This window comes from Drosophila erecta, unplaced genomic scaffold, assembly GCF_003286155.1.
Source record: "Drosophila erecta strain 14021-0224.00,06,07 unplaced genomic scaffold, DereRS2 tig00000055-arrow-pilon, whole genome shotgun sequence".
Lineage (NCBI taxonomy): Eukaryota > Metazoa > Arthropoda > Insecta > Diptera > Drosophilidae > Drosophila > Drosophila erecta.
Genome location: NW_020825200.1, coordinates 17,112,280 through 17,140,178, shown reverse-complemented (window position 1 = coordinate 17,140,178; position 27,899 = coordinate 17,112,280). Strand labels below are relative to the sequence as shown.

Genomic DNA, 27,899 nt, shown 5'->3' with positions numbered 1-27,899 from the left:
TTTGGCCATTTGGCCATTTGGCTACTGCAGCAGCAACTGCAGCAACAATCGCCAGTTGGCGGCAATGTGGCAATTAACTCTTTGATGGATTTACTGCCCGCTGCTGATGTTGACGTCGCTGGCGGCCCAACTGCCTGTAAAATTTCCGAATCTCTCTTTATTTAACCCCCATCGGTTTGATAGCTGCGGTTCCACTAGTTGAAGTTCTCGTTCTACAAAAAATGCACAAAGCTGCGGCCAGAGTTTTGTGCTCAAAAATTGTTGATCGACTAAGGACTAGGAATATATAATAAAATAATAAAGCTTGGCTTTATTTTACTATAATATAATGAAATAAATATGCTTCAATCGTTTATGGCATCATACCGCATTTGTTTGCTATTTTCTTTACCACCGCTGTCTATCCTCTCCATCGCTCTTTGTTTGACTATTAAAAATGGCCACGAAATGCGTTTTTCGACTGCAACGGATGCAGTGGCCGAAGAAGCGAGCCAAACTGAACGAATCCAAACTGAACCGAACACTCCACAATTATAAAATAACCATCATTTATAATGGTCGTCATCGCAATCCCCTTGCTCCGTCTCGCTCGTCTAGCAGAAATTTGCCAGGGGCGAAATTCTCAATGCGAGCGGAAACGCAGCAAACTGCAACTTGCAGCAGCGGGAAAACTGCGTGTGCATTTGAAATATTCTGCAGACATTTAGCGGCGCTTTTGGCCAGCAACGCTGAAATTAAATCCAATAAACGGCAGCAGCAAATGTGGCTGCAGTTTTTCCGAGTCAGAGAAGCGTTTCAAATTACAGACACCAAATAAGAAGCCGCCGCCGACGCCACGGCCTACGATGACTGCCCAAACTTCACTTCACAAACTGCCCCCCGCGGAAAACCCCCCGAGCCACTGCTGAATTTTCCGCCGCCCCTTCGTCGCGGTCGCCGCCTTCGAAAACGGAAAACTCACAGCCACACAGCGAGCGGCATCGTTGGGGCCGACAATAAAATGCGTGGCAAAATGCAATTGAGAAATTAATTTCTTTGATTCAGTCGGGCTCCTCTTCTCCCGTTTTGCTCTATAATTATAACTAATTTGTGTATGCGGGGAGATCTGCCCTCGACAACAGCAAAAACAGCAAGTGCAACAAATGCAACATTGCCACAAACGCCCCAAACAAACACTTGTACCTTCGTGCCTTCGCAAAGAGGTGGTTGAAATACAAACGTATCTGCAGATAGTGCTGTTCTGTTTGAAAGTACTAACTTTATTACTATTGGCAACAGAAAAAAGTATTAAAACCAATTGGCAGTGCTACTGAAGACATATATAATTATACATGCCTCTTCTTCCAGCAAAAACTGTTTGCATAAATGTATTACATATAGAAGTATGCAACAAGCGGAGATTATAAATTTCCCCTGCTTTCAACTCACCTTAAGCAAATAGAAAATAATTAATTGTAAATGACCTGTTAATTTAACGCTCAGCCCCATCAAATACGAGAACCTCTTGAAACTTATCTGCACAGAAACTAATAGAATCAGACCCCAGCTGACCCCACACCTGGAACAACCTCGATAAGATCTAAAAGTTGAAGGGGCGAATCTTTTGTGCATAAATAATTAGAAACTATCCGAGCAACTCTGGCATCAAATTAATATAACAAACCAGCAGATTTGCAAGTGGAGACAGAGTTTGTAGCAGTTGCATATATATAGTACATAGTTTTTTCAGGTCGATCTACTTCATCCAGGCGTGCTAATGAGCTACAGCCCAGGATGGATGGATGGATGGATGGATGGTTAGTTGGATGCTGCGATGCTGGGATGCAGGGATGCTGGGCTGCGGATGCCTCCCGGAGAGGCCCATTCGTGTCTGATGAAAGGAGGAGGCTGTGGCCATAGTTGAAGCACTGGAGGCATGCAACCAAATGAAGTGCCAGAAATGCGAAGCGAAATTGCATAAACCTCTCGACCAGGCCAAACGCTCAAGTGGAAGGGGCGAAGGGAGAGTGGAAAATACGAAATATTTTTTACAGTCCTCCGATGACTGAGTTCATTAACATTCCAAACTTAAAAAATAAAATGAGGGCGCACAAAAAACGGGGACTTCTCCGTACTTATCCGCAATTCAGGTGCTGCTGCTGCTGCTGCGGCTGCTGCTGCTGCCCAATTCCTGTCAGACTCTCGGTGTGTGTGTGTGTGCATCTGTGTGTGCTTGCATCTGTGTGTGAGCTTTTCTGGGGTGGACCACGAGCGCATATCCCTGCAGGACCTGCTGCCATATCTACCCCAAGCCTTGCAAATCTAAATGACTTTATTACTTTTTTCCCCATTTTTCCACCCGACCCTAGATTTTTTGCTCCTCTCGACATTTTGCTCCCTCCGCTCGGCTTGGCTGCTCCATGCACTTCCACTCCACTGCTACTTTCATTTGAAATTCCCGCAAGGATACAACGAAATGCGGCAGAAAATCAGCAGAGCCAGCAATGGCAAAAAAAAAAGCAGCTAGGACTGCAGCAGTGCAAATAAAGGAGGCCCGGGACTGCAGGGTATTGCTGCTTCTGTTTTTTTCCAGCCCCCTCAAGTGCTCCAAGGATTGTTGGCCGGGGCACCCTAACCCCGTGATTTCGCTCGAGTTGCTGTTTAAATGCTGTGCGCAAGTTGCACTGGCTTGCATGCCCCAGCAGAAATTTAATTAGACAACAAAAGTCCCACAGAGGGGTGAAAACTTTGGATGTACTGGCATGCAGGATATATTTTTTCTCCACTCAGTGCGGGTATTGTGTGGGCCGTGTTTCAAGGGTAATTCGGAGGGGCTGGTGTTTGGGGGGCTAAAAGAAGGGGTTACAGAAGCGAATACTCCAGAGAGCCTGTCGTATTCCAGAAAATCACTTCTCTCCACTTGGGGTGCACAATGGGAAGAATGAGCAGGCGGCAAATTCCAAGGAGTTCCCCGACCGCTTTTCCTATTGTTGTGATTCATACACTGTGATGTCTCCCGCTTGGGGGCATCGCATTAATTGCATTGCATACTTTTGGCGTGGGGCCAACCCAACGCTATACCCATTGTTTTGCCCCTTTTTTCATTGTTATTATACATATATATTAATAATGAATTAAACTTGACTTTCGCTAGGCTTGCCAGCCACAAAAGAAACGCTTTTTACGCACAAGTGAGCGAAGAATGTTCAATGCTCTAAGAAGTGTTTATGAAAGTGATACGATCATACGTTATTCGCAGCTCCTAATTAATTGGGTAGCTAACAGAATAAAAATACATTTATAAAATATAAACATTTAGTGCCGAAGATCTATCTCAAGAATGTAATGCACACTAAACCTTTTTCATTTGGCTGTTTCGAGCAATAAACATTTCTATCTATTGTCTCCTATTTAGATATCACACCATAGCATTTTAGGAATGCTTATACCGAAAGCTGCTGCGGTTTTTCCCTCGCACGTAGCCATTCCCTAATGTTTTTGACATTTGCCTTTGCGCAGGGACTCCTCATTTTCCAGCCATTTCCCCCGCCCGATTTTCTTATTTTCAGATGTTCTTATTTTCCGCCTCTGAAGCGTGTGCCTTTGCTTTTCGCCTGGCTTGAGGGTTTCATTTTGCGACACACTTCGGTTCAATGACATTTCCTGCTCACTGCCCGAGAACTGCCATAAAATGAAATTCCAGTTGCGGTGACAAACGAATATTACACCCAGAGCCAAAGCAAACAGCAGCCGCGCCGAAAAAAGCCCCAAAGGCAATTCCGATGGCCCGCAGCTGTAACGGAGCAGTAGAATTTACGGAGGAGATCCCCGCGTGGATCGAATCTTCTGGAGCTGGTCCTAATTAAAAATTCCTGGAAAGTGCTGCGATTGCCGGCTCATAGAACTGAAGAGATCAGCTGGCGGTCATAAAGTTTTAGTGGCCCTCGTCTGGCTCTCCCTGGTGACCATCTTTGGTCAGATGGAAATGCTGGCCATAAATAAATCGAAGCACTGCGAATTGAATCGAAGCGAAGCCGTTGGAAAACACTAAACAAGGATTGCCAAACGAACATTTTCATAAATCGGCCGGGGATCAAACCTCTCTCTTTCTCTTTCTCTTTCCTTATGGCATTTTTGTGCAAAGTTTTCGGCCATTTCAACTGTAAAGACTGTGCAGGCGGCAGGAGGAGTTCAAATGGTCAACAATGAGCACTAAATGCCAAACACCTTCATGATTCGCCAAAATCTCCTCTAGCCGTGTCTCCTTCACAGACAGTTTGGCAAACATTTCCAGATGCCCCTACTCCCCCATTCTATTTAACCCTTTCTCCCTGCCTGTCAGTCATTCTTTATTCGAGTGGAAACCAACTGGAGCTTAACTTTGTCAAAACTCTGGCATACTGTTGGATTTTTCCTTCTCCAACTTTGTCTACAACATAGCGAGATATTCATAAATGCACGGGTTGCACGGAGAAAAGTGCATGCGTGATATAGTATATTTATTATAATCGATTATAACATAAATACATGCTGAAGGACAAACTGAACCCGGAACTAATCTCCACCAGATGCGTTGCCTTATCTGGGTTATGTAAGAACTCACCAGGGTTTTTTTAAAAACAAGTTAGATATCGTTTTGTATACAGCAAACCTTTCAAGCAGTTGGACTAATCCATTACATCCAGTGCAAAGTTGGAGTGAACAAGCTTCTCGACATTATATTCTTGATGTGTAGCCCAAATAATATCCAAGTCTTGGACTAAACCACTATGTGCTATGCAAAGTTTGACTGACGCTTCGACCTGGCTGGGGGGCGTGGCTGGGAAGTTTTTCGCCCCTGGGGCAGGCAAAAGTTGCCGAGAAGTTTTCTCTAATTTGCTGTGGTTAAACTTTTTAATTTAAATGACATGGACCGTACAGGGCGGGAAATGGGAAGATTGGTGGGGATGAGCTGGTTAAGAAGAGACGCCCACGACGAGCGACAGTTGATGGGCATGGGGCGTGGCTGGGACATGTTCATGTTGATTTTGGTGCCATGCCCCAAAAGATTTTCATTAGTCCAAGAACAACATCGGCAGACGGAAAAGATTGCAGTGGAGTGGAGTGGAGTGGAGTGGGACGACGTGGAGGTGGGCCAATCATTTACCGTTTTCTCGTAGTGTCCAGGAAAAAGGCCAAAACAAATCATAAATTTTGTGGGCCAATTGCTCTGGCCAATTATGCAGCAAACAAATGACCCATAATGAAGCAGGGAGCTCCATCTTCTGCTGCTGCTGCTGTTGTGGTAGTTGCAGTGGCTGTTGCAGCTATTGGGGCAACCTGACAAAGTCAACATTTATCTTGCCATATACGAAGCGGAGGGAAGTTCCGATTTTTGGGTGCGGCTATTGCGGAGTAAGAAATACTCTAAAAGTGAGCAGAAACTTACAAAAATGTATATTGCATACCTAATAGTACATAATAAAATATAATATTTTAACTTAAAATTATGGTATCGGGTTTATAGCGCAGAGCAAAAAAATACTTTAGAACACTCTCCTATTTTTCTCAGGCCTTCTTGAGGTTCCCACATTCTGCGCCATTCAAGTGGGTCTCATATGATAGCTACCCCGTTTCAGGGACCGTCTCCATTCATTTCCGTGGCACAGACAATAAAGCCTTGGCGGGCAACAAATAAATTTCAGCCCCATGATGGCCAAGGCGGCTGCCAACTAACTTTGTATTCTGCGGCCCGAACCAGCCTTAATTGCCATGTTGCGGCAACATGTTGCTGATCAATAAGAAACCCCACTCGACTCCACTCCACTCCACTCCACTCGACTCCACTCGACTGGAGTCGACTCGGGACAGATGATAATGGCTATGCAGCAGTTGCAACGGCGGCGTGGAGCAAATTGACCATGTCCACATCCACGTCCAAATCCAAGTTTAAGTCCAAGTGCAAGTCCAAGACCGAAGTCAAAGTCAAAGTCAAAGCCGAAAACCCGCTGCAGAGAGTCGTCCCCATGATTAATGACAATAAATTTGAGTCTTTCAAGGGGAGGGATCGCCTCGGTTTTGGTGGATCATCAGCAGCACAATGGAAGGCTTGATTAGAGCGGCCAAGAGCAAAATCAGAAGCTGGGCCTCGTAAATTTTGAAAATATGGCCGGGCAGCTGTCATAAAAATGCAATGCAATGTTGCAATTTGTTACTCTTTTTACCGCGCTGCATGAAATTAAGTGTGACTACTGCACAGCGAAAAATGTCGCTCAATTTATATTATGATATATAAAAGTCATATTAATAATTTAATTTAAATGACTTAAAGTCGTCTAGTACAATGTCCAAGAAATCTGTTTCTGAAGATCACGGTATAGTCGAATAATTATATTCTCCTTGCAAAACTTCTTGTACAGCAGTGGCTTTTCTTCCAGTGTGCCGTTGTGGCAGTTGCGCTTGCGCATTGTCTGACTTTGTGCCATCGCTCAAAACGTCGCACGCTAATTGGACAGGGAAATTGCAGGGTGCACAGCAGAGAAAAGCACTCGGGGAGCAAAAGAAAAGTGCAGGGAATCGCTCCCAGAACCGCGACCCCGACATGATTTAGTAGACAACACATTAGCTTTTTATTTATCTTACGCGCAGATTCGGTTTCATTAGGCTGCTATTGGAATTTAGCTCGCTCATTACAGACTCTGCACTCAGCCAGCCTGAACCTGAGCTGGAATTCGTTTTCGACTTCATTAAAAGCTGATTTAAATGTTTTTCCAAACGCAACTTTTCCCCCTTGCAATTTAGTTTCATACCTATTTTAATTTCCTTCGCTCGAGCTTTCTTCATTTGTTTCGCGCCTTTAATGTTTTTGAGTTCTTGGCGTTGCGCTCGAAATGCTGATGCTCATAGTGCTCCTTAATTAAATTAGCCATTATTATAATGCATCTGCATTCACCTATATGATGTCGGTAATAGGGGAATCTAGTAGTCTGCAAATGGAATGGGGAAAAAGAAACTTACTTATAGAATAAAAATGAGATAAAAGTCCAAGAAAGTTGTGTAAAAACACAAGCAACTTAAATACCCAACGTGTTCAATTGATACTGATCGTTTCAAGAAGTACAAGGCTAAATCTAAATGACAGAGAATAGCAACATAGTTCGCTAACACTTTGGAATCATATGATCAGAGCTCTGGAGATGGCCGTGTATGTCATGGACATGCTTGGAGTCTCCCGACAATAGTTGACTCTGTTCCTGTAGCTTACTTTTTTCAGTTACTTGGTGATTTTTATTTCTTGCTGTTTTTGGCGCTAGCATCGCTCTCTTTTCTCCTGGAAGGCAGACAACAACACGAATGGAAAATTGTAAAATGTCGCCGTCGAAAAATGGGGAAAGAAATGGGATAGTAGCGAGTGTAATGTCGATACGAATTTGGCGGGGTAAACAAGTTTACGGGCAGCGCCAGACGCGAACAAAAACAGCAACAGAAAAGCAGGAGTATGCACAGCAAGAAATACTTGCACTTCAGCCAGTCGATTGCATCCTTAACAGCTCCGACCAGATCGAGGTGCCAAAAGCTATAGCTGCTTGGTCGTCACCTCGACGAAATGATGGTTGATGAGCTCAGTTGTATACCAAATTATCAGTGAACTTACATATTAGGTGAGGGGCTTTTTTTCAAGTGCATTGCAGCACAAGCAGCGCCAACAAGATGACGCCAAGAAATGCAGATGAAGCTGACAGCAGCCAAACGACGAAGATGTCGGTGCAATGTTCAATGCATATGGGTCGCTGCTCCATTTCCACATGGACGCCACTGCATGCAGTATCCACTATCCACTATCCACTATCCAGTGTCCCGAACCCCAAGCCCCAAAAGCAGCCTCATCAATTGGGGAACATGCAAGAAAGCTGCAGCCGCAGCCGCAGCAGCAGGACGACTCCGATCTTTGGCTGCATAATTGCCAGTCTAAATCAATGGGGCGCAAGTTGTTGCCGCTGTGCATGTTGCTGTTGTTTGCGTTGCACCCATACATGACTCGGTCGGACTTCATTGTCAACGCCGTTTGCCAGTGCCGTTTGCCGTCTCCATCGGCATCTCTGCATCCACATTCACATCCAACTCCAACTCCAACTCCATCGCCATCGCCATCGCCACCGCCATCTCCATGTCCCATGTCCCAAGTCTTATGTCCATGTCCGTCGCGGTCGTCGTCAATATTTGCCATGATCTTATCGTCAAGCGAAGTCATGTCGCTGCCATGGCTCTGCTGCCGTGCCCACGGTTACCCCCCTGAAACCCCGTGCCACACCCCTGTGCAACATCAGCAGTCACTTGGGTGCAATTATTTTCTAGATACACTAACCAAAAGAGAGCCACTTGCTCCATGGATGAAGGCTTTAAGCTTATGTTTGATGTGCTTTCTCACAGATCAACTATTTTCTGCATATCAAATGAAATTTATTTTCTCCAAACTAAGCCTCTAAATACAAATCATTTTTAAAGTCTCGCGATAAGTAGGGAATACAGACCCTGGAAGATGCACTGATCTGTGGCGATCTCCCTTGGCACCGCTGCACATCATCCATGGTGCTGAGTTATGGCAAAAGACCTTGGACTTAAGCACCAGCCACGTCGATACTGCGTCCCGCTCCGCGTCCAAACGGTGCCATCTTGCACCCGCACTCGCAACCACCCCCCTGCTCCTGCGCCCCCTCTGCGCCCCTCTGCAATGGTGCAATTTGTCATTGCACCGTCAACGACGACGCGTGCGCCAGCATGGAGACTCGACTCGCTGAGCTGCCGACTGCTCCCCAGCCACTCTGCTGCACGGCACTCGGAAAAATCGGAGTGTGCAACACCCCCTTCGATGTTACTCAACCGAAAATGGTCCACAAGTCCAGAAGAAAGATATATAATGATAGTGTCTGATAGAATCGAAGTAGTTGTACTTACAATCGGCCACGACCAGATTTTCACTTTGCCTACCAGTTGTTATCAGTTGTTCTTAGAAATTACACTATCAAGTAGTTGATAAGCAATCGATGCAGCACTCAGTTCGCAATTTTTCGCCAAGTGCAGGTGTTTGAGCTCCTCGGCAGCTCCGGAGCCTCATCATCTATCGCTGGCTGCCATCTGCTTACAGTTAAAGCGGCTGTCGCTCGCCGCGCTTCAAGATTCGAGCTGCGAGCAGCGGGCATCTCCTGCTGCGCTTCGGTTTCGGTGGTGCTGCTCCACCAGTTGGTGGTGCCAATGGCGGCGGTGGTGGAGCGGATGGCGCTCCTTTGCGACGACTTCTTTATGGTTCTTGATTTTTATGATTTCGCCGTTTAATGGTTCATTTGTGGGCCTTCACTACGCGCACGAGTATGTATCTGGCTTCCAGTTTTCTTATCGCCGCGTCTATATCTCTCTTAGCCTCTCCAATGTGTGTCTTATTTTATTTTATATTTCTTGATAGTTTGCCATGCTCGCCAGTTTGGGGGCATGTCGCCCAGCTTAATCTCTCTCCTTGGAGTGCTGTTCGTTTCAATTTATCCTTGTGGTGGGAGTCTTTTTCGGGGCCAAGTCGTTGGCCTAATGTCGGGCCAAGTCCGAAATTATGGTCGAATGGAGCTGGTTAATCGTTAACCTACCTGTTGTTGCCTACTTTGCGGCCCCAGAAGGGAAGGAGTTAACAGGAACTGGTTGTTTGAGCTGCACATTTAATGGTAGCTCCCCTGAGAGCTGAAACCGAATGCCATGATTATGCTAATGAGCCGTTGTTGACACGCTCGCTGATCTGCGGCTTTCGGATCTACAGATCTCCATCATCATTAGCCCACCTTTCGGTTAACCATTTACCAGCTCAGCGGCAAATCTCCAAGAGGCGACTTCCTACAGACTCGTTTCGATCATCGCCATCGTTTGCTTTGGCCATTTGTTTAACTGCCGCTGTGACACCTCCTCTGCGTTGGACATGAAGATGGGTACGGCCATGGCTATGGGTATGGGTATGGGTATGGGGAAGGAGCTCGAGGACGCGGTTGGCCATGAAGCCGGCGATGGCGATGGCGATGGCTGTGGCAATGGCAATGGGTAATGGATAATGGCGCCGCCTCCATTCAAAAATCACTTTATGGCTGCCGCTGAGGTTGCTTGTCCATAATTGGACGCAGTGCCAATCATTTTAACAGCTACACAAACACGCAAACCGCGAAACTGGCTTCTTATTTTCCCCTGCTCAATTCGCTCCTTCCTTTAACCATGCTGATAATGCAAATAATGGGAGTCTTTTGGATTCAACTGCTAGATGCCCCGTATTTTCAAGATGCTTTTTGAAATAAAGCAACAAAATGAGCGGTTATTCTACAAGACACCACGGATTTCTATAGGATTGATTCACATATTTTGTATCCTACTGAACGTAGAAACATAGAAGAATACTGCTTCGCTCCCAAAACTACAGGGTATAATGGGTGGTAGTATGTAGAATGAGACAACTGTTGGCAGCCACTTCAAAACGGTATGCAGTTACACAGGACCAGGAGGACGCCATCGCCAGTGGAGTGCCAGCGCTCCATCTCCGCTCCTTCCACTCCTCCTCCGCCGGATTCTGGTTTGGTCTCAATGACAGTTGGCGCCATAGCCGCGGGGAGCGTTTGGGGCTTGGTGTCTGGCTTTCGAGGATCGCTCCCTGGGTAGTTAGGTTGTTTGTTTATAATTAGCCCACTCGCTCGCCGCCGACTGCAATTCAAATTGATGATGGCTACTGGTTTTGCCAGGCTTCCACTGCTATTTTTATAGTCGATCAATTTTCTAACAATCTTAAAGCCTCCACTGGGGAAAACTTTGGCCAAAACTGATCTTCAATTAGTTTATTTAAATGTGAGTGGTTGGTTTTGTATAGGAATCTGGTTTTGAAAATGAGCTTTTAATAGAAATTTAAATATAATGTAATCTGCATTGCGCACTTTCTTCCTGTGTATGCGCTGAATGATTGATCAATTTTCTAACGACTCAAACATATACTTGCAGGCGGAAATGCTCATGGATGACGGTCTGCTGGGCTCCGGTCCTGTTCTCGGATTGGCGGGACATCCACACGGGCTGGTGGGCGCCTTGGCTCCGCCGCCGCCACCGCCGATGAAGCAGCCGCAGATGGACATTCCCAGTGGCAAGAAGCAGCTGCAGCAGCTGAAGGGGGCGACGGTTGCCGCATCCGCGCTGGAGTACCAGTACCAGGTCATGTATGCGCACTGTGTGCAAAAGGAGCGGGAGATGGAGCGAGAGCACCTGCCCCACTCGCATCCCCTGCCCCGCCAGCATCGAGCCGTGCTGGTGGCCACCGCACCCTACCCACATTTGCCGCAATACCCGACACCACCCACGCTGAACTCATCGTCGGCCTTCCGACCTTGGGGCCCTGACACCACCAAAGCTTTTCTGCACGCCTACGGCGCCACGTTGTCGTCACTCCCCTATGCCTGCCAGGAACCGCCAGAGCTGCAGAATCCGGAGCGGGTGGTGCGGAGTACGGACAAGCGGTATGCGGAGCGGACTTACCAACCCAATGTGGCCTTGGCACCCAGAAAGAGCATTCTCTCCAAGGAGAGGGACAAGGATAGAGAGCGAGCGGAAAGGGAGGTGATGGAGCGCCAGAGGCTGAGGGAGAAGGAGACGGAGATGGACCACCAGGTGGTGCACATCAAGCAGGAGCGATCGCAGACACCCACACCGCCTTCGGCATCGCCGCCCGACGGTGTGGCAGCACCACTGGATGTCGTCGAACCGCCACACCCCTCCTCGAGTGGCAGCAACTCACCACTACCCGCCCACCTGCCCACAGCGCCAGCCAGTGCACCACCCACTGCAGGTGGTGCACCGCCCACACCAACTAACCTTCGGAACATGCGCAGTCCGGAGGAGTTTTCGGCGGGTGGCAGCAATGAGATAACCTCCTCCACCTCACCCCACCACCAGCAGTCGTCGCACCACCAGGTGGTGCAGCAAACGGCGGGTGCTCCACTACCGTCGCAGCACATTATAGCCACCGTTAATCAGCATGCCAAACTCTTGCCCAGCTCCAGTTCCCTGCCAAACGGCAATGGCAGCTCATCGCTAGCCGCCACAAACAACGAACCGAGTCGGATTAGGATCAACAAGAACCTGATGAGTCAACAGCCGCTGGTTGCGGTGAGCGGCATGACCCCACATCACCACCAGCATCACCCCACGCACATGCATCACTTCAGCCATGGGTACTACAAAAGCCAGGCCTCCTCACCCACTCAATCCTCCAGTGCTGGCCTGAACCTGAGTACCCACTCATCGAACGTGGTCAGCTCGCCGCATCATGCGACTCAAGCCAAGGCCCATCTCAGCTCGGGAGGATCGGGAAATCATAGTTTACAAAACGGTAAGCCCCATTTGGGCAGTGAATTTGAGTTATCCACGGACACCGATGATACGGACAGTCTGAACGGAGAGCCCGACTCGAGTGCCATGTTGCCGCCCTGGGAGCAGGCTGTGGAGTCCCTCAGAGAAACTCGACCCAAGGACCGGGAGAGGGTCCTCCTGATACTCCAGAGATTGCTGCAGGAGAACGATCAATATCGCTATAACAACATTCAACTGAGTGAACTGCTCCACAAGCAAGACGCCCATATAGCCGATCTTACGGAGCAACTCCAACGCTATCGCAGGCAATTCGAGGAGCAGGTCTGTAAAGTGGATCTTCGGAAGATGCCATTCAAGCACCAAACCCGACTGGAGCACGTGGTCGAAGAGGGTCGAGGAGCAGCGGAGGAGGACGAGGAGCTGGAGGAAGAGGAAATGGAGGACAGGGCTAATAACAATAATCAACAGGAGCCATCTCCCCTGATGAAGGCCCCAACCAATGGTCTGCGGCGCAGCGTCACGCCCTCAAATTGCTGTGGGAGTGAAGGGGGCGAGTGCGAGAAACCAGAGGAGCCTGAAAGCAAGAGAATAAAGCTGCAGGTTGGGGAGAACATTGAGGACAAGCAGGTGGAGGATGAAGAAAGTCCTTCCCATGGCACGGAGTCGCACGATCTGGAAAAACTTGAAACAAATGGGGAGAAAACCACCCCAACTAATAATCCCAAAAGTCCGCAGCCCAGTCAAATTTCCAGCGACGAGGAAGGGGAGGAGGATGAAGACGAAGACGACGAGGATGAGGACGAAGAGGTTCAAGTAGAGGCTCCACACAGTAGTGCTCTAGCCACGCCCCCCACGGCCACAACGCCCCTTTCGCCGGACTCGGCGGCAACTGCCGGACAGTTGTTCGATAGTAGTAACAGCAGCGACGAGTCCTCGATGAAGAAGGCCCAGATGTCCGCCTGCCATGCACTGGAAAAAATGAGTAGCAATGCGTGCAGCGACGGTAACAATCAGAGGCTCGCAGAGGAAAGCCAGGAGGAGGAAGCGGAGGAGGATCCGGAAGAGGAGGACTCCGACGACGACGAAATGCCATTGCAGCAGCGTCAGCAGCAGCAGCGCCAGCGGGTGGGACCCCAGAGCTCTGTGCTCTGTGGATCAGCCGTCGCCGGACACCATCCAGCAGCAGCACCACCACCACCACCACCACCACATGCCCCGATGGCCACCAAGGCCAGCAAGAAGCAGACGCCACCAGCACCACCCACTGCAGCCACATCCACCACTGCATCAGCAACAACGAACTGCGAGTTACAAATCAAAAAGGAAATAGCCTAGAGATAGAAGCCCCGAAAACCTCTCAAAGAAAAGCTCTTTCACACACACGACAGAACAGCTAGAACTTAGTTAAAATCCCATTTCCTTTGGAGGAGAAAGTGCAGCCGAAATTCAAGCACAAAGCCTAACGCACATGTTTTTCATTATAGGAGTATTTTAGAGAAAGTAAAATGCTTCGTAACCAGAAGGAGTTAAATCTAGGTGGCGAAAGTTGCTTTTAAATTGTTCAATATTATATGTAAGGGAACGGCACTGTAAACGTTAAATCATATATATTTGCATAATTTGAATATTTAAATATGGGCATTCAAAGCAAACTGTTTTAAGAGCAAAATAACATTTGACAAACTTCAAATACTTCTATACAAAATTTAAGATTTGTAATGCTCCCTTTATGTTACATGAGTCTGGATGCTTCAGTGAAAAAAATTTAAAACGCCTGTTTTATAAAAATTAAAATTTGTAAATTCAAAACAACAACCGGGAAATTTACTTCTTTGCAAACCATTTTCCCTTAATGCTAAAACTATTCAAAATTTTAAGAAACATTTTAAAACGCTTTTAAACAGCTTGAATTGATCTCACTTTTAAAAACAAAAAGGACAAATACTAATTATTATAGGCTTCTCCATTTCGAAATCTTTCAGCGTTGCTTGCAGAAATTATAAATGAAACCAAAGCTTTAAAAAATTAAATTTTTGTATATTATTCAACGACAAATTTGTGCGTGTTTTTTACCACTTACTGTTTACCTAATTAAGTTATTATTTTTTATCTCGTAAGCTCTGCAAAACATTTAAACCCAAAACAATATTCAAAGCGAGGCTTTCGAAACAAAATTTAGGAAAGGTTTTTCTTTGGTCACACAGGCAGCTGGTTCTTATGACAGTGGGCATCGCCCTCTGGCAACCAATGTAATTAAATTAAGTTTAATCCTACTTTTAAGTTAAACATACAAGTTGATAGAGCAAAGAGAGAGAAAACACACAAAATGAACCCACCACAGACAACAAGAAAAAACAAATGATAACAAAACAAACAATTCTAAGATAATTCATCATAATGAAAGTATAACACATTTCTATGAATAAGAAGTTGCCGCGTTAAAATTATACCATACAAAATTGAGTAATATATTATATATATCGCAGAATATGATATATGATGAGCATCAAGCGCGGATATTCATTAATGCTAAGCCTTAGCGAGATGCATAAACATATACATAAAGATTAATATTTATTGTAGCTGCTAGACCTATAATTAGTCTTCTGTTCTTCTTCACTTTGTAAGCTTTGCTCTGTAGGCATTTAGTTTCATAGATCGTAACCATACAACAATCACATTTGCAACTAGTTCTTAAGGCTTCTCTTCGGCGAAGTTCTTTCGCTATTGTGAATGGCATCGAATGGTCCCTTTTTTGTATATATAATTTTTCCTTCGACGAGATTAGACTACTATTGATTTTAGTTGCCAACACTTTGTGAAAAACATGTATATGCTATATATCTTCTGGATGATAACCAACTGGAAATAAACCGAAGCCAAGAGCCAAGCGAAAAGAACGCAGAGATTTCTAAAATCTATAAACTTTTGTTATAAAAACATATTTCATAAATTATTTATGCCTGTGTGTGTTTGTACTTTCTAAAAGAAAACATTTCGTTCTGTATTTAAGAATACACTTTCTAAGCTAAAACAAAATAAAAAAACGAAAAGGCAACAAAAACATTTAAACAAATTCAAACCAAAATTTGTCTATATCTTAAGCTAAAACTGTGTAAAGTTGTATAAATTTAAAAAGCGATAAACGAAACCATTATATATTTAATAAAATAATTTGAATTGAGACATCTAGCATGCAAAATTTCATTGTTATACACATTTAAAAGCGTTATAAAATGCAAATAAAAAATATGGAAAAAAACAAATTACAATTGCTATGCAAAATAAATACAAAAATATACTTATTATTGTAAATGAATTCTCTCAAATTTTGTGTTTCATTTGCCAGACCAGAATCAGTACGAGTACGATACTAAACGAAATTTATAGATAAATGTTAGAACCCATCAAAACAGAACAGTACCGAATAAAATGGGACGAATAATGGTTAATCAAAAGCGTCAAAACGGTTTTCAGCAATATCGTGTATTTATGGCCAAATTTTACAAGCGATGGAAATAGTTGAAGACGAAAAAAACCCAAACATTTTTTGTATCATTTTTGCTAACAACCCAAAGAGATAAACAACAAAACAAACAATCATTTTTATAATTAATAACTTAAACATATTGACAAATTTTACATAACCGGAGTGTTTATATATGACTACTTTATATTTAAATTTAAATACGACATAGAATGATGCCTACCAAAATACGAGCATCCTTGCCCCGCTTAATGAATCGACTTCAAATTGTTAAAACATAAACGTGCAAAGGCTAAGCAACCAGATGAACGAGAAATCACAAAATAATGGCATAAGTTATATTTTAATTATTTAAGCATGCAGCAACAAATCCGCGTCTTGTCAAAATACACATATACATTATTATATGTCTGACGATTCAGAATGCAGAAATAAAATGTACAAATTGTGGAGCAAATAAACCATAGAAAATGTAGTGAGAATTCGGGAGATAAAGGAGAATGAGCGATAATATAATATGAAATGCACCACAAGCAAATAAAGTTTAATCAAATTAAACAGTTAATGAAAAAACAAATTTGAATTCAACGTTTCATATTTAAGTAGTGCAGAAACAAATAAATACAAACGAAAACAAAAATAAATTATTACTTATGTAATGAAAACAAAAAGAACAAATAAAAAGGCGATAAATATTATGCAAAATATATCAATCTGATTTTTCTTTACGACGTAAAGCTGCTGTAAGTAATCCTGAAAAAACAAATTAAGACGCAAAGGTATTAAAAGTTTTGTCGTCGAAAAACAAATTTATATATGTATGTATTTTTATATTAAAACAAAATTTAAAACGAAACTTTTATTTGGCATCTGCGAAAGTAACAAAAGTGTATTTTTGAAAGCTTAATAATAAGGATAAGTAAAGGGAGTTTTATCTTATTATAGACTTTTTAGATTCTAATGTTGGAATAAACAACTAACTGTGGAATGTAACGATGAATGTATTTTTACATGTTGAGTAGAAAAGTGCTTACATGTCAAATTACAATGTTCCATTAATAAACACTAGGTGTCGCTCAACCAACTGTAAAGAATTTGAACGTAAAATGATGAAAGGGGTGTTCTCTTTATTTATCATACATCTTAATACAAATTGTAAGTATTTTCAATACAAACAAAATCCCCTCTGCCCCAGCCCACAAGTTAACGTTTGAATGCAGTTTAGATCCGTGCATAATGGGTTTTTAAATGCACAAATCTATGATAAATCGGAATTTACTTTAGAAGGTATATAAATAGAGGACGTTAGATTACCTGCAATTTTAAGCAATCATGCGAGAAAACAGTAAAATGAAATATTTAGGTGAGTACTAAAACAAATAGAAGTATTGTTTGTACTCTAATGTACTCTAATGAACGTTCGTGTCGAAGTTCTGCTTTTAATGGCCACTTCAGTGCTGGGTAAATTCAAGCAAAACCTACTTGAAGTTGTAATGGATAAGGAAGAAAAAAATTTTATTGCTTCCCCCCTTTGCATTGAAATTGCTATAAGCATGCTCTTCATGGGAGCTAAAGGAAGAACCGCCGAGGAACTTAGGAGCGTTCTGGACCTGCCTGTGGATATGATGGAAGTGGCCAAGAAATACGAGAAGGTTCTGTCCAATCTCCAAAAACATAATGGAATTCATTTTGCAAATCGCCTGTTCGTCAGTGATGCATATGAAATAAACGAGGATTACAACAACTTAATGAATAACACCAAGGCAAAGGCAGAGGCTACCGATCCATTTCAACGATTGAAGGAAAGCCGTAGTATCAGCTTTTTGATCCAGCGCCCGATTCACAAGAACATGCGCACTATTTTTCGTGGCTATGAACTACAACCTAATGAAAGTGCTGTGATGGTTAGCGCCGCCCAATTTAGTGGCGCCTGGAAAGCTAGGTTTGAGAAAAAGGGCACCAAGCTAAAAGTGTTCAATGAAGATCATAATAAGGCAGTTCATGTCAGGATGATGTCCCAAGTGGGTAGGTTTAGGATGGCTAAGCAATCTTATGGACAAATCATTGAGCTGCCGTTTGATAACTCAAGCCTGTCGATGATAATCGGTCTGCCATTGCATAACTCTTATCTAAGCTCTGTAGAAAAGAGACTTAAAACATTCTCAGAGACCCTAGAAGCAACTGATGTCCATGTGGAGCTGCCAAAGTTTAAAGTCGAATTCCGCACGGATCTGGTTGAGCCCCTGAAAAAAGTGGGTAGGTTCTGTTGAAAATGTAATCAGTGCTAAAATGCTTTCTATTTCAGTTGGGCATACACCTGCTCTTTAGTAATAGCTCGGATCTCAGCGGCCTTTTGACAAACGGCACAGGCGCCAAAATAAGCAATGTACTACACAAATCCTTCATTGAGATCGACGAAAGAGGAGCATCGACAGGAGCAGAGGCAGAAACCGCGGAGACTTTCCCTAGTATGCTAAAACCTTTCTATAGATTACCTTATCCATTAATTTAATCATTTTTATTCCAGAAAATACAAAAGCATTGGCGTCCTTTAAGGTCAATCGCCCATTTGCCTTCTTGATTCGCGATAAGCATACCGTCTACTTCCGCGGACGTGTCGTTCAACTGCCTAATGAAAAAACGAAATAAAATAAAATCCAAACCATTGCTTTTCTTATTGAACATATAAAAAATAATGGTATGCAAAGAACATTTTTTTATAGCGAAATTGTTTTCGGTTGCTGTTTCTATATAGACCAGTTTCGAAGTGTAATCTTATAAGGTTAAATTAGAACTCCGTCTATAATGATTTAATGTACTATAACAAATCGATACTAAGAAAATCTTGTAGACTGCGTAAAATACTTTTAGTTTTTAGTGGCCCTACATAGAGAGCAGAACATGAAGTACTTGTGTAAGTAGCGCCATATTCCTAACCGCTTACCTTTGACTCTTTTTCCTTTCCCTAAGGTTGGATCTTACTGACCACTTCAGTGCTAGGTCAATTTAGCAAAGAGCTCTACCGAAACCTTGTGCAGGATAACAATCAACAGAACATAATTGCCTCGCCTCTCTGTGTTGAGATTGGAATGAGCATGATCCTCATGGGAGCGAAAGGAAATACATCCAATGAACTAAGGACGGCTCTGAATCTTCCACAGGATAAAAAGGAAGTAGCTACCATATACGATGCGCTTTTGACCAAACTCGAAAAGCGCAAGAAGGTAGCCATTCTCCATTTGGCGAATCGCTTGTTCGTCAACGAAACAATTGGTGTTAACGAGCGCTACAATAAACTGGTTAATAGGTACTTTAGGGCCGAGGCAGAGGCTATTAAGCTGGCCGATCGATCAAAGGCAGCCTGGATTATAAACGATTGGGTGCTCGACCAGACACTGGATAATGTGAAAGCTATTATGACACCCAGTGATCTGGCGCCCGATGAAAGTGCGGTCATGATCAACGCAGCTTTCTTCAAGGGCTACTGGAAGACAAGATTCGAAAAGAAGAACACCGAGCCCAAGACATTCTATGTATCCAGAGTACACAGAACAAAGGTCCATATGATGTCTCAAGTGGGTCGATTTAAAATGCGTACTTCTTCCTTTGACCAAATTATTGAGCTGCCTTTCGCATACTCAAACCTTTCAATGGTAATCGTTCTGCCCAAGGACATTGTGTCGCTAAATCAGGCAGAAGCCACACTCGAAAGTTACTTGCAGATACACCTCACTGAAATGGATGTACATGTGCAGCTTCCCAAATTTAAATTCGATTTTCGCACAAAGCTCGTCGAGACTCTTAAAAGCGTTGGTACTTTCTGGACACATTAAATAATTTACAACAAGTTTCCAAACTTACAGATGGGAATAAAGGAGCTCTTCAACACTTCGTCGGATATCAGCCACCTACTGAACCAGGCAACGACCAGAATCAGCCAAGTCGTACACAAAGCCTTTATAGAGATCGACGAAGAAGGCGCGTCCGCAGGATCCGCATCTGCAAGCCTCTTGCGAGGATGGTCTGGTAAATTATGAAAAATTTGTATGAGGTTCCTATTTGATTGCCTGTGCATTTTCCAGATTATCCGGCCAATGTGGCTTCAGTCAGAGTCGATAGACCCTTTGTCTTCATGATTCGCGATAATGACAACATATATTTCCGTGGCCGCGTGGTTGACCCTTTGGAGAAGAGCCAACCCATTAATTACATATAATGTAACGGGTATCTGATAGTCGAGAGCCCGGCCCATGCGATCTCCCTTGCTTTTAAAGTTTACTTAAACCTTGGTTGCGTATAGTGAATACCACGGATACAATAAAAGAATATTCCTGTCGTCCTTAACTATATTCATTCATGAATTGAATTCTCTAGCATCCCCATAAAATTTATCTGAGAAATGATCACTCTGAGAGAGCACAATGGAGAAAAGCAAAACAAAAACTAATCTCGTGTACCTGCTTGGGAGAAAAACTGAGAAAGATCCAAAAGAGCAACCTGTCCCAAGTCTCTTCTTTAGTCTTTAGCAAATCGCGACCGCGAGAAGATCGACCAGCGGTCAAATAAAATCATATTAGGTGGATGCAAGGTTCAAATAGTTTCAAAAATGCTTCATTCCAACTGTGCAAAATAAATAGTGCAGTATTACTACGAATTTATGAAGAAATAATACCATTTAACCTGGTTGTAATATTTTCCCAGGCCATATTGTTCGCCAAATCGATTGTGGCTTGGTGTCGGCCAAGAATTTTCAGCCCGGAACCGGTTTCTGCGCTCCCACGAACCCAGCGATCAAAAGAGAGAAATAAAGAGAGTCTTTAAGCTGGATCTGGAAGTGAAAACATAAACAAACCCAATAGCAAAATAATAACAAAACGCAGTGCCTGCAGAGGGACAAGGCAACACGTGCACTTCTGCACGAATGATTGAATTTATTGTAATTAAGACTGTCCCATTTAATAATTTCAATCAACCATGAGTCTGCCCCAGTTGATCGAGGATTTGCAGCGCCTTTCGGAGGATCAGGATAGCGCAGATGTTGTGTTTATTTGCGGCAGAGATGAGCGCATCTACGCCCACAGATTAATGCTGATGGCTCGGTGAGTTCAAAGTTTTTTTCCCAACCAATTAAGAGATATTTAGATGATGCCTTCGCGTTTCATATATTAAAATCTTAAAATGCCTTTAATTGTATAATTTTTCTCTGTGGAATAAGATAATTGTCTTTCGGTTTCCTTTTTTGGAATCTTACAATGTTGCGTGCTGGAATCTCAGGAATTCAAGTTGGTCACTTAATTAATTTGTCTTGCCTTCCATTTCACTCTATTCGATTTCAGGTGCAAGAGCTTCAAGACAGCGAAGAGAGGGGAAGTGTGTCGAATTCCCGGATGCACAGTATCCCCAGCAGCCCCAGGAGCTTCGACTCCGACAACCATACGATTACCACACGTAAATCCGGAACTATTTCGGCAATTCATCTTGTACGTCTACACGGCAAAGGTAGTAAAAATATATAGTTGTAATATTGAACAAAAAGAAATTATAACCAAAATTAATTTTTCAGCTGGTTCTCCAGGACTCACAAGTATTTCAAATGATGATATTGGCACAGGATATCGGCGTGGTCGAGTTGCGAACCGCCTGCGAGGATCACGTAATATCCACTTTGTCGGTGGATAATGCCTGCACGTTTTTAACCGCCGTCATGGATATACACGAAAAAGCAGGTGAGTAATCATGCTTAGCTAATAGGAAATTTTTAGTTTGTAACATTTTTAAAAGTATACAATTATGTCAGATTCCATATTCGCGCCAAAAGACTTTATACATTAGGCATGAAATGCTATGTCAAATGTATTGACATTAACCATTCTGAAAGCAAGTTTTGGTATTTTTAAATAACAGCCTAATAACAGCTAAGCGCACACCACTTATCGATAGAAAAACATATGCACATTGTGTTATCAGAATCACGTAACACGCAATGCATGTTTTTATTGCATTATCAAACTTTAGATATAACAACTAATTAGTAGCTGGCAGATATAGTTATTCCCGATCTGCCCCAAAATGCAGAAGCCGATGTATGTCTCTAGAACTTGGATTGTTCACGTCGTAATCTTTGGCCATACGTCCGAGAAATTAGGTTCCACGAGTCCATAAACCGGTCCATGCACATGGAAATGCATTTCTAAATCGTGTATTTAATGTGACAAAAATTAAAATTCTATTTTATTGTGCAAAATAAGATATAGCTTGCCTGTTCCGACGAATCGAGGGAAGTTCCCGGCTTATTGACACACTTTTTGAAGCACTTTTGCGTCATTTGGGTGAGCAATTCCTGAGCATTCGCAACAGCAACCTGTTGCTTCACCTGCTCCATAAGTTCGCCTTTGTCCACATTAGCCATGGCCATTTGTTTGGTGTGTTATAAACTATAGTTTAATTCAGCTATGAAAAATGGCAACAACTTCTGCCCAACCACAAAAACTTAACAGTGCGATTGCGATAGTATTTCTATCGATATGACTCTGATACCAGATGTCTTAGGATTTCAGTATTCTTTACATTGCAAATCGATAGTTCTGTAAACAGCGATAAAGTGTGACCATATGTGCCATATGTAGTCATCGATATTTATGCCTATCGCCTGGACGAAAAGAAGACGCCGGCAAAAAGAAGCGAAAATTTGTTTAACTAAATTAAAGTCGCCGGAAATCAGCAAAAATGTCGTTCAAAGGCAATCCGAAGGTGCAGAAGGTGATGGTGCAGCCCATCAACTTGATCTTCCGTTATCTGCAAAACCGGTCGCGCGTGCAGGTCTGGCTATACGAAAACATATCGCTGCGCATCGAGGGCCACATTGTGGGATTCGATGAGTACATGAATCTGGTGCTGGACGATGCCGAGGAAGTCTATGTGAAGACCCGCCAGCGCCGCAACCTCGGGAGGATCATGCTCAAGGGCGACAACATCACGCTCATACAGAACGTCAGTCCCACGAAGGACTAAGGGACTCAGTTCCAATCCACCTGCAAGCGCTGAACGCTCTTAATATAAGTAACATAAATGTAAAGCCGATATCTGAAGACGAATGTTCAAATAAATGGTAGACTTTCTGTAATCAAGTGTTTAGAATGGGTCCTTACTACCTTTAGTTAAAACGAATCGATTTCAGGACATTAGAATAGGAAGCTTTACAAAGGTAAAAGCCGTCAAGTGCCTTTAAAAAACAAGGTATTAATTATAAACATTCCGCTTGTAATTACAGGTGCAAAATGCGCTGCCTCGTTTATGGAACGCTGCATCATTTATATTGGGGAAAATGCAAATGAGTGCGTTAAGACTAATGCCTTCCTCACTTTAACAAAGGATGCCATCATTAAGATTATTTCTTCAGACTATGTAAGACGCATATTCACTCATATTTAAAACTTATTTCAATAATTAACAAAATTCAAATAGTTCTGCTTGGAGGAGGAGGAAGTGTGGCGCTGTGTTTTGTCCTGGGCCAAGTACCAGGCAGGCGTCACCCAACCCACAGCACATTGGACTGAGGAGGAGCGTGCTCGTGTCTGCCAACACTTAAGCGGTGTAATGGGCCACGTTCGTCTTCTTCTCATCGATAGCCAAGTTTTTGCGGAAGAGGTGGAGCCTACAGGAGCTGTACCTATGGAATTGTCCCTAGAGCGATATCGCTATGCCGCTTTGCATGCCAATAAAATGATGGACAATGATAAAAGACTTCAGCCCCGCCTAACTGTAGCGGTTAACATGTTTCCCGGTTCCCAAATTCTAAAGAATGACAATCTCGCACTACAAACTGTTCTCAATAATTGGATTGGAGTGGGAAAGCAATCCTGGAGATTAGTTTTCCGAGCGTCCACTCATGGCTACGATTCTGGAGCCTTTCATCGTTATTGCGACGGCGTGGCTCCTTGCATGGTTATTGGCTTGGGATCGCATGGAGAGATCAGTGGTGGTTATACGGATGTGGCGTGGGCCAAAACAAGCCGTAAGGGGGGATATGTTCAGTCAGAGCGCGCCTTCCTGTTTGCTTTAAACCCTGCCAATGGTGAACAGCCGGTCAAGTTCGACATTGTAAAGAAACCATATGCCATTTGCTATCACCCAGAGTAAGTCAAATGGAACTAGGTGTAGAGATCCAATTCTTTATAATAGTACGCTGTTGTAGCAATCTAAAATAATACATTATGTTTCATATATATTCACATGTCCTCTTTACCCTTCAGTTGCGGTCCCATTTTTGGAGCTGGAGCCGATCTGCTCATCTCCAGCAACTGCAATACAAACATGGACTCCTACTCGAACCTTCCGCACTCCTACGACGGAACCAACGCTGCTCATTTAACGCTGTTCGGGGACTACAACTTTACCATCACTGACTATGAGATCTACACCTTTTCCTCGCCGGGTGGAAGTGGAAGCAGTGGAACAAGTCACAGCTGCAATCAGAACCAGAACCACTCAACAAACAGCCAAGCTCCTGGGGTGCCCACAAAGGCAAAATACGATAGATACTAGAATTGGGGAACTACTTGTAGTTGCATCAGCTATGCTGGCAATAAAATTATTTCCTTGTATGATCCAAACAAATACTCGAATATTGTAATCCCAGATCCGCAACGGCTGGGCTAATGGCATTAGATGTCAGGTTCATGACTCCGCCCAAGGTAAAAACCAGAAATCGAAAGGTAATTAATGAAGTGTTATATAAAGAAAACTTTTTTGGCGGCTGTCTTGAATTCCATCTTGATGCCAAGAATCGAACCAAATTAATTAACTGGTTTCCCACTTGTATGTAAAGCTGAAAGTGTTAGCAAAAATAAAAAACAAGAGGGCAACTCCAATAGTTGGTAGTTTTCGCTGAATAAATACTTCAGCATGGTACCAGGTACGAATGCTGTCACTTCACCATTTTTCTCTGAATTGAACTATAGATTGTGCAACACGGCTTGGTGTAGCAGAGCTTTAATTACAACACATTCTTAAAACGTGGCATTCTTGAAATTCCAAGTTCATTGTCCTTTTATTTTGTATTATTATTTACAAATATGTTTTAAACTATTTCGGAAATATCTTTATTTGCGAAACAATATATTTTCCTTCGGCACGTTCATTAACCCATGGCCTAACTCTCGCAGTGTCTACTCCATATTGTTACAAATATATAAGAGTTATGAATGTGCACTTGAACCTGGTCCACACCTCTCGAATAGTGGAACAATTGACAAAGAAAAACAAATGCGTAAATGGCAATTTCAGTTTGCTGTTTCGGTTCACTTCAGCTGGGCTCAAGCCATAACAATAATATGTCGGGTAATGTAGAGCTATAATGAAATCGGCGCAACACCTCCCTAACACCCGCCGTCGGAAATGCTGAAGTTGCTCTCGACTGGTTTTCAACTACTTTTCAAAATGCTTCTGATAAATTGGTCCACGCTCTAAATTGGTTCTAATTAAAGTTTTTTTATGCTGATCGAATCGATCAACATCGGTGGCTTGGGCCCCCACATTTTTGTCATTCGTTTCGATCCGGGGATTGGACATCCGAAACCCCGAGAAAAAACCTAAAGAGAACCCTCGACGACATTGGCAGCCAGCAACAAACACTTAATGTTTGTGGCGTTTTATTTTATTGTGCCTGCACAACGGATTGGCAGTCAAAATTTGTTAACGACTTAAGGCCACAGCTTGAGAGCCACCTTTCGATGAGGTCTACAAATTGTTGCCGGCGCTGTTTCACTTCTCTTTGACAGACGACCAAAGACCCGGGGCGATTTAATGTCCAGGCCCAGGCGCTAGAAGGAATGTCATTTATAGATCTCGATTCAGTTCGATTTCGCGTCAAATTATTTGATTGTCGAGTGGATTCGGATTGGATTTTGGAGCCATGGATTCGTTATGCGCCATGTGCCAACAGCAAAATCCGACCAAGAAGTTTCAATGTCTGTCGCATGAAAAGGGAAAGGCAAAAAAATATAACTAACGCTTAGGTAACTTTTTCGTTTGGACTGATCTATGCGCAAACTTGTTCTGGCCTTATGAAATCGGTTCGGTTCAAATTGCATCTGGGCTTGCAGCATTTGAAGTGAGAGACTAGGGACGGGCAGGAAGTGCCAGTGTTTTGGATGAATCATTAGCTTCCTCATATGGGAAAAGCTTTAAACAGTTTTATTTGATCTTCTGGGGAAACGGAAGAAAACGAGGGTGCACTGCGCAGAATAGGAAGTTATTATTTTTTAAATGCAACTCGTTTTCGATTTAGATCATCTTAAACCATTCTGTTGCTTATTGTGTCTTTGCTTATTCATACACACATATTACATTTAAAGTTTTCTTTTAATAAGTTGTAATATTATACCACCTTTTTTAATTTTTAGTTCACTTTCCGTCCCTGGCTTATATGAAAATATGCGATATTTGTTGGGCTTGGTCAGCAGCAGCTCCAATAGAACAAAGGCCTGACCATGGCCATGGTTATGGTTATGACTTGGTCAGCACTCAACATTACATTGAGAAAAATACAGAAATTCAAATCATAAGAAACTTGTTCATAAAATCGAAATAGTAAATTTATATTAGTAGTTAAATATTGAACTTTGAACTATTTTTTTTAAATTTTAATTTATAATATATATATATATATATATATATATATGTATATTTCTCCAATTTTCCTGTAATTTTTGTCAGTGTTCGTACACACAGCTGCTGGCCAAACCCAAGTGTTACAGTTTAAGTGACTTATTTGCATGTAAGAATGCGAAAAAGGAAAAGTGGCTCAAGACACCGCGTGCGACCCTGAAAAGGGGACCAGAGCAAAAGAATCACAAGTACCGCATATCCTACATCAGAAAAATTCCCAATCGGAACTGATTCATCCATCAAACAGGAGACACCATTTAAGGGCGTTTTTCCCAGAAAAAATCATGCCCAAGATAAGATCAAAGCACGCTGAGGCTGTTTTATCCATTAATTGCATCCGTTTCCGGCTGTCTAGAGACTGGGAGCTCCAATTCGCGAGGTGCTAATATGCAAAGTGGACGCATTGAACCGAGATCTATGACGTTGACACGACCACACCTCCACCGCTTAGATGATATATACACCGAGTCATTCATTAATAGCATCATCGCCGCCATCCATTTGCTCATCGCCCGATGCACTCGACACACTTCAAATTACCACCACATAACCCCGTTGATCCCGCCCTGCAGCCACTGACCAATGTTTCACCTGGCTAAGAGAGTGTAAGATAACCGCAGAGACTGCAGGTCATGGAGATGAGGAGAACCCTACGGAGGGTCTCCCACTAGGCACTCTCTTTGAATGGCAGCCATGTGTGTAACAACTCGACCCGCGATGCTCTTCACAACCAGTTTTGAAAGCCCACTTTAAATATACTTTTGCTTTTCATTGCCTTCGATGTGAAATAAAACAGCGCAGAAGTCGTTTTCGGTTTGGTTGCTGTGATTAATATGCGTTTATCGGCAAAAGCCACTAAAATGTATACCAGCCCATGACGACGCATCCAGGCATTGACCTAGGTCACTAATGCCAGCTAAACGGGGTTCTCATTAACATCAACCTAATCCCACTTCGAGGGATGCCGTCGGCACCTGTCGAAGAAGATTCCCTCAGTAAAGGTATAGGAAAGGTATACTCTAATTTTTATTTGGCATTCTGGGTTGATTTCAGATGTGCGCGTAACTTAATTAGTATACGGTTTTCTTTAATTAACTAACTTCAAAGAAAATTTAGCGCATTAAGTTAAACGATTTTAAAATCCAAACCAGCTTTTAACCATGCCAGAAGATAAACCCATTTCTTAATCAAAACATTAAGACAAAAATAATAAAACACCTTAATGCTGATATGCGGTAACTGTCAACAACTTTAGGTTCACTTTTAAGATGATTAAAATAAATTATTTAAATTTATTGCGCTAGTCTATCAATCATCCGACAAACTCTAAAATGATGTGCACTATATAATAAATGTTTCACTGATACATTCCAATAATAATTCACCTTAAATTCGGTTACAATTATCT

General features: G+C 43.1%; 6 protein-coding genes across 9 annotated transcripts in view; 5 read left to right on the top strand and 1 right to left on the bottom strand.

Annotated features, from left to right (window-relative positions):
- LOC6541109 overlaps positions 1 to 16,513 on the top strand; it is an 85,161-nt gene extending 68,648 nt beyond the window's left edge. Inside the window, exon 2 of the mRNA XM_001970179.3 lies at positions 10,975 to 16,513. Coding sequence (XP_001970215.2) covers positions 10,975 to 13,671 — 2,697 coding nt within the window. The 3' untranslated portion in view covers positions 13,672 to 16,513. The remainder of the gene's footprint in view (positions 1 to 10,974) is intronic.
- Positions 16,514 to 17,172: 659 nt separating this feature from the next.
- On the top strand, positions 17,173 to 18,479 carry LOC6542451 (serine protease inhibitor 42Dd). The gene is made up of 4 exons (XM_001970178.3): positions 17,173 to 17,186; positions 17,255 to 18,075; positions 18,129 to 18,291; positions 18,351 to 18,479. The coding sequence occupies exons 1-4, from the start codon at positions 17,174 to 17,176 to the stop codon at positions 18,470 to 18,472; spliced, it is 1,119 nt and encodes a 372-aa protein (XP_001970214.3). The 5' UTR covers position 17,173; the 3' UTR covers positions 18,473 to 18,479.
- A 227-nt stretch (positions 18,480 to 18,706) lies between these two features.
- Positions 18,707 to 20,172, top strand: LOC6542477 (serine protease inhibitor 42Dd). Its single transcript, XM_001970177.3, has 4 exons — positions 18,707 to 18,737; positions 18,794 to 19,632; positions 19,687 to 19,849; positions 19,906 to 20,172. Exons 1-4 carry the CDS (start codon positions 18,725 to 18,727, stop codon positions 20,037 to 20,039), a joined length of 1,149 nt encoding a protein of 382 aa, XP_001970213.2. The 5' UTR covers positions 18,707 to 18,724; the 3' UTR covers positions 20,040 to 20,172.
- Positions 20,173 to 20,331: 159 nt separating this feature from the next.
- LOC6543075 (BTB/POZ domain-containing protein 9) lies at positions 20,332 to 24,435 on the top strand. 4 transcript variants are annotated; one of them, XM_026979015.1, is made up of 7 exons: positions 20,332 to 20,400; positions 20,525 to 20,922; positions 21,160 to 21,322; positions 21,387 to 21,549; positions 23,094 to 23,227; positions 23,288 to 23,958; positions 24,076 to 24,435. In XM_026979015.1, the coding sequence occupies exons 2-7, from the start codon at positions 20,798 to 20,800 to the stop codon at positions 24,365 to 24,367; spliced, it is 1,548 nt and encodes a 515-aa protein (XP_026834816.1). In that variant the 5' UTR covers positions 20,332 to 20,400; positions 20,525 to 20,797; the 3' UTR covers positions 24,368 to 24,435. The 4 variants fall into 4 exon arrangements, with proteins under 4 accessions (XP_026834816.1, XP_026834815.1, XP_001970212.1 ...); XM_026979014.1 differs by having other exon boundaries at positions 20,332 to 20,411; XM_001970176.3 differs by having other exon boundaries at positions 20,338 to 20,922.
- LOC26526197 (mitochondrial import inner membrane translocase subunit Tim13) lies at positions 21,779 to 22,372 on the bottom strand. Its single transcript, XM_015159980.2, has 2 exons — positions 22,083 to 22,372; positions 21,779 to 22,013 (listed from the first exon to the last, which is right to left on the bottom strand). The coding sequence occupies exons 1-2, from the start codon at positions 22,236 to 22,238 to the stop codon at positions 21,915 to 21,917; spliced, it is 255 nt and encodes an 84-aa protein (XP_015015466.1). The 5' UTR covers positions 22,239 to 22,372; the 3' UTR covers positions 21,779 to 21,914.
- LOC26526052 (probable small nuclear ribonucleoprotein E) lies at positions 22,422 to 22,946 on the top strand. The gene has a single exon (XM_015159955.2). It carries the CDS (start codon positions 22,550 to 22,552, stop codon positions 22,832 to 22,834), a length of 285 nt encoding a protein of 94 aa, XP_015015441.1. The 5' UTR covers positions 22,422 to 22,549; the 3' UTR covers positions 22,835 to 22,946.
- Positions 24,436 to 27,899: the final 3,464 nt, after the last annotated feature.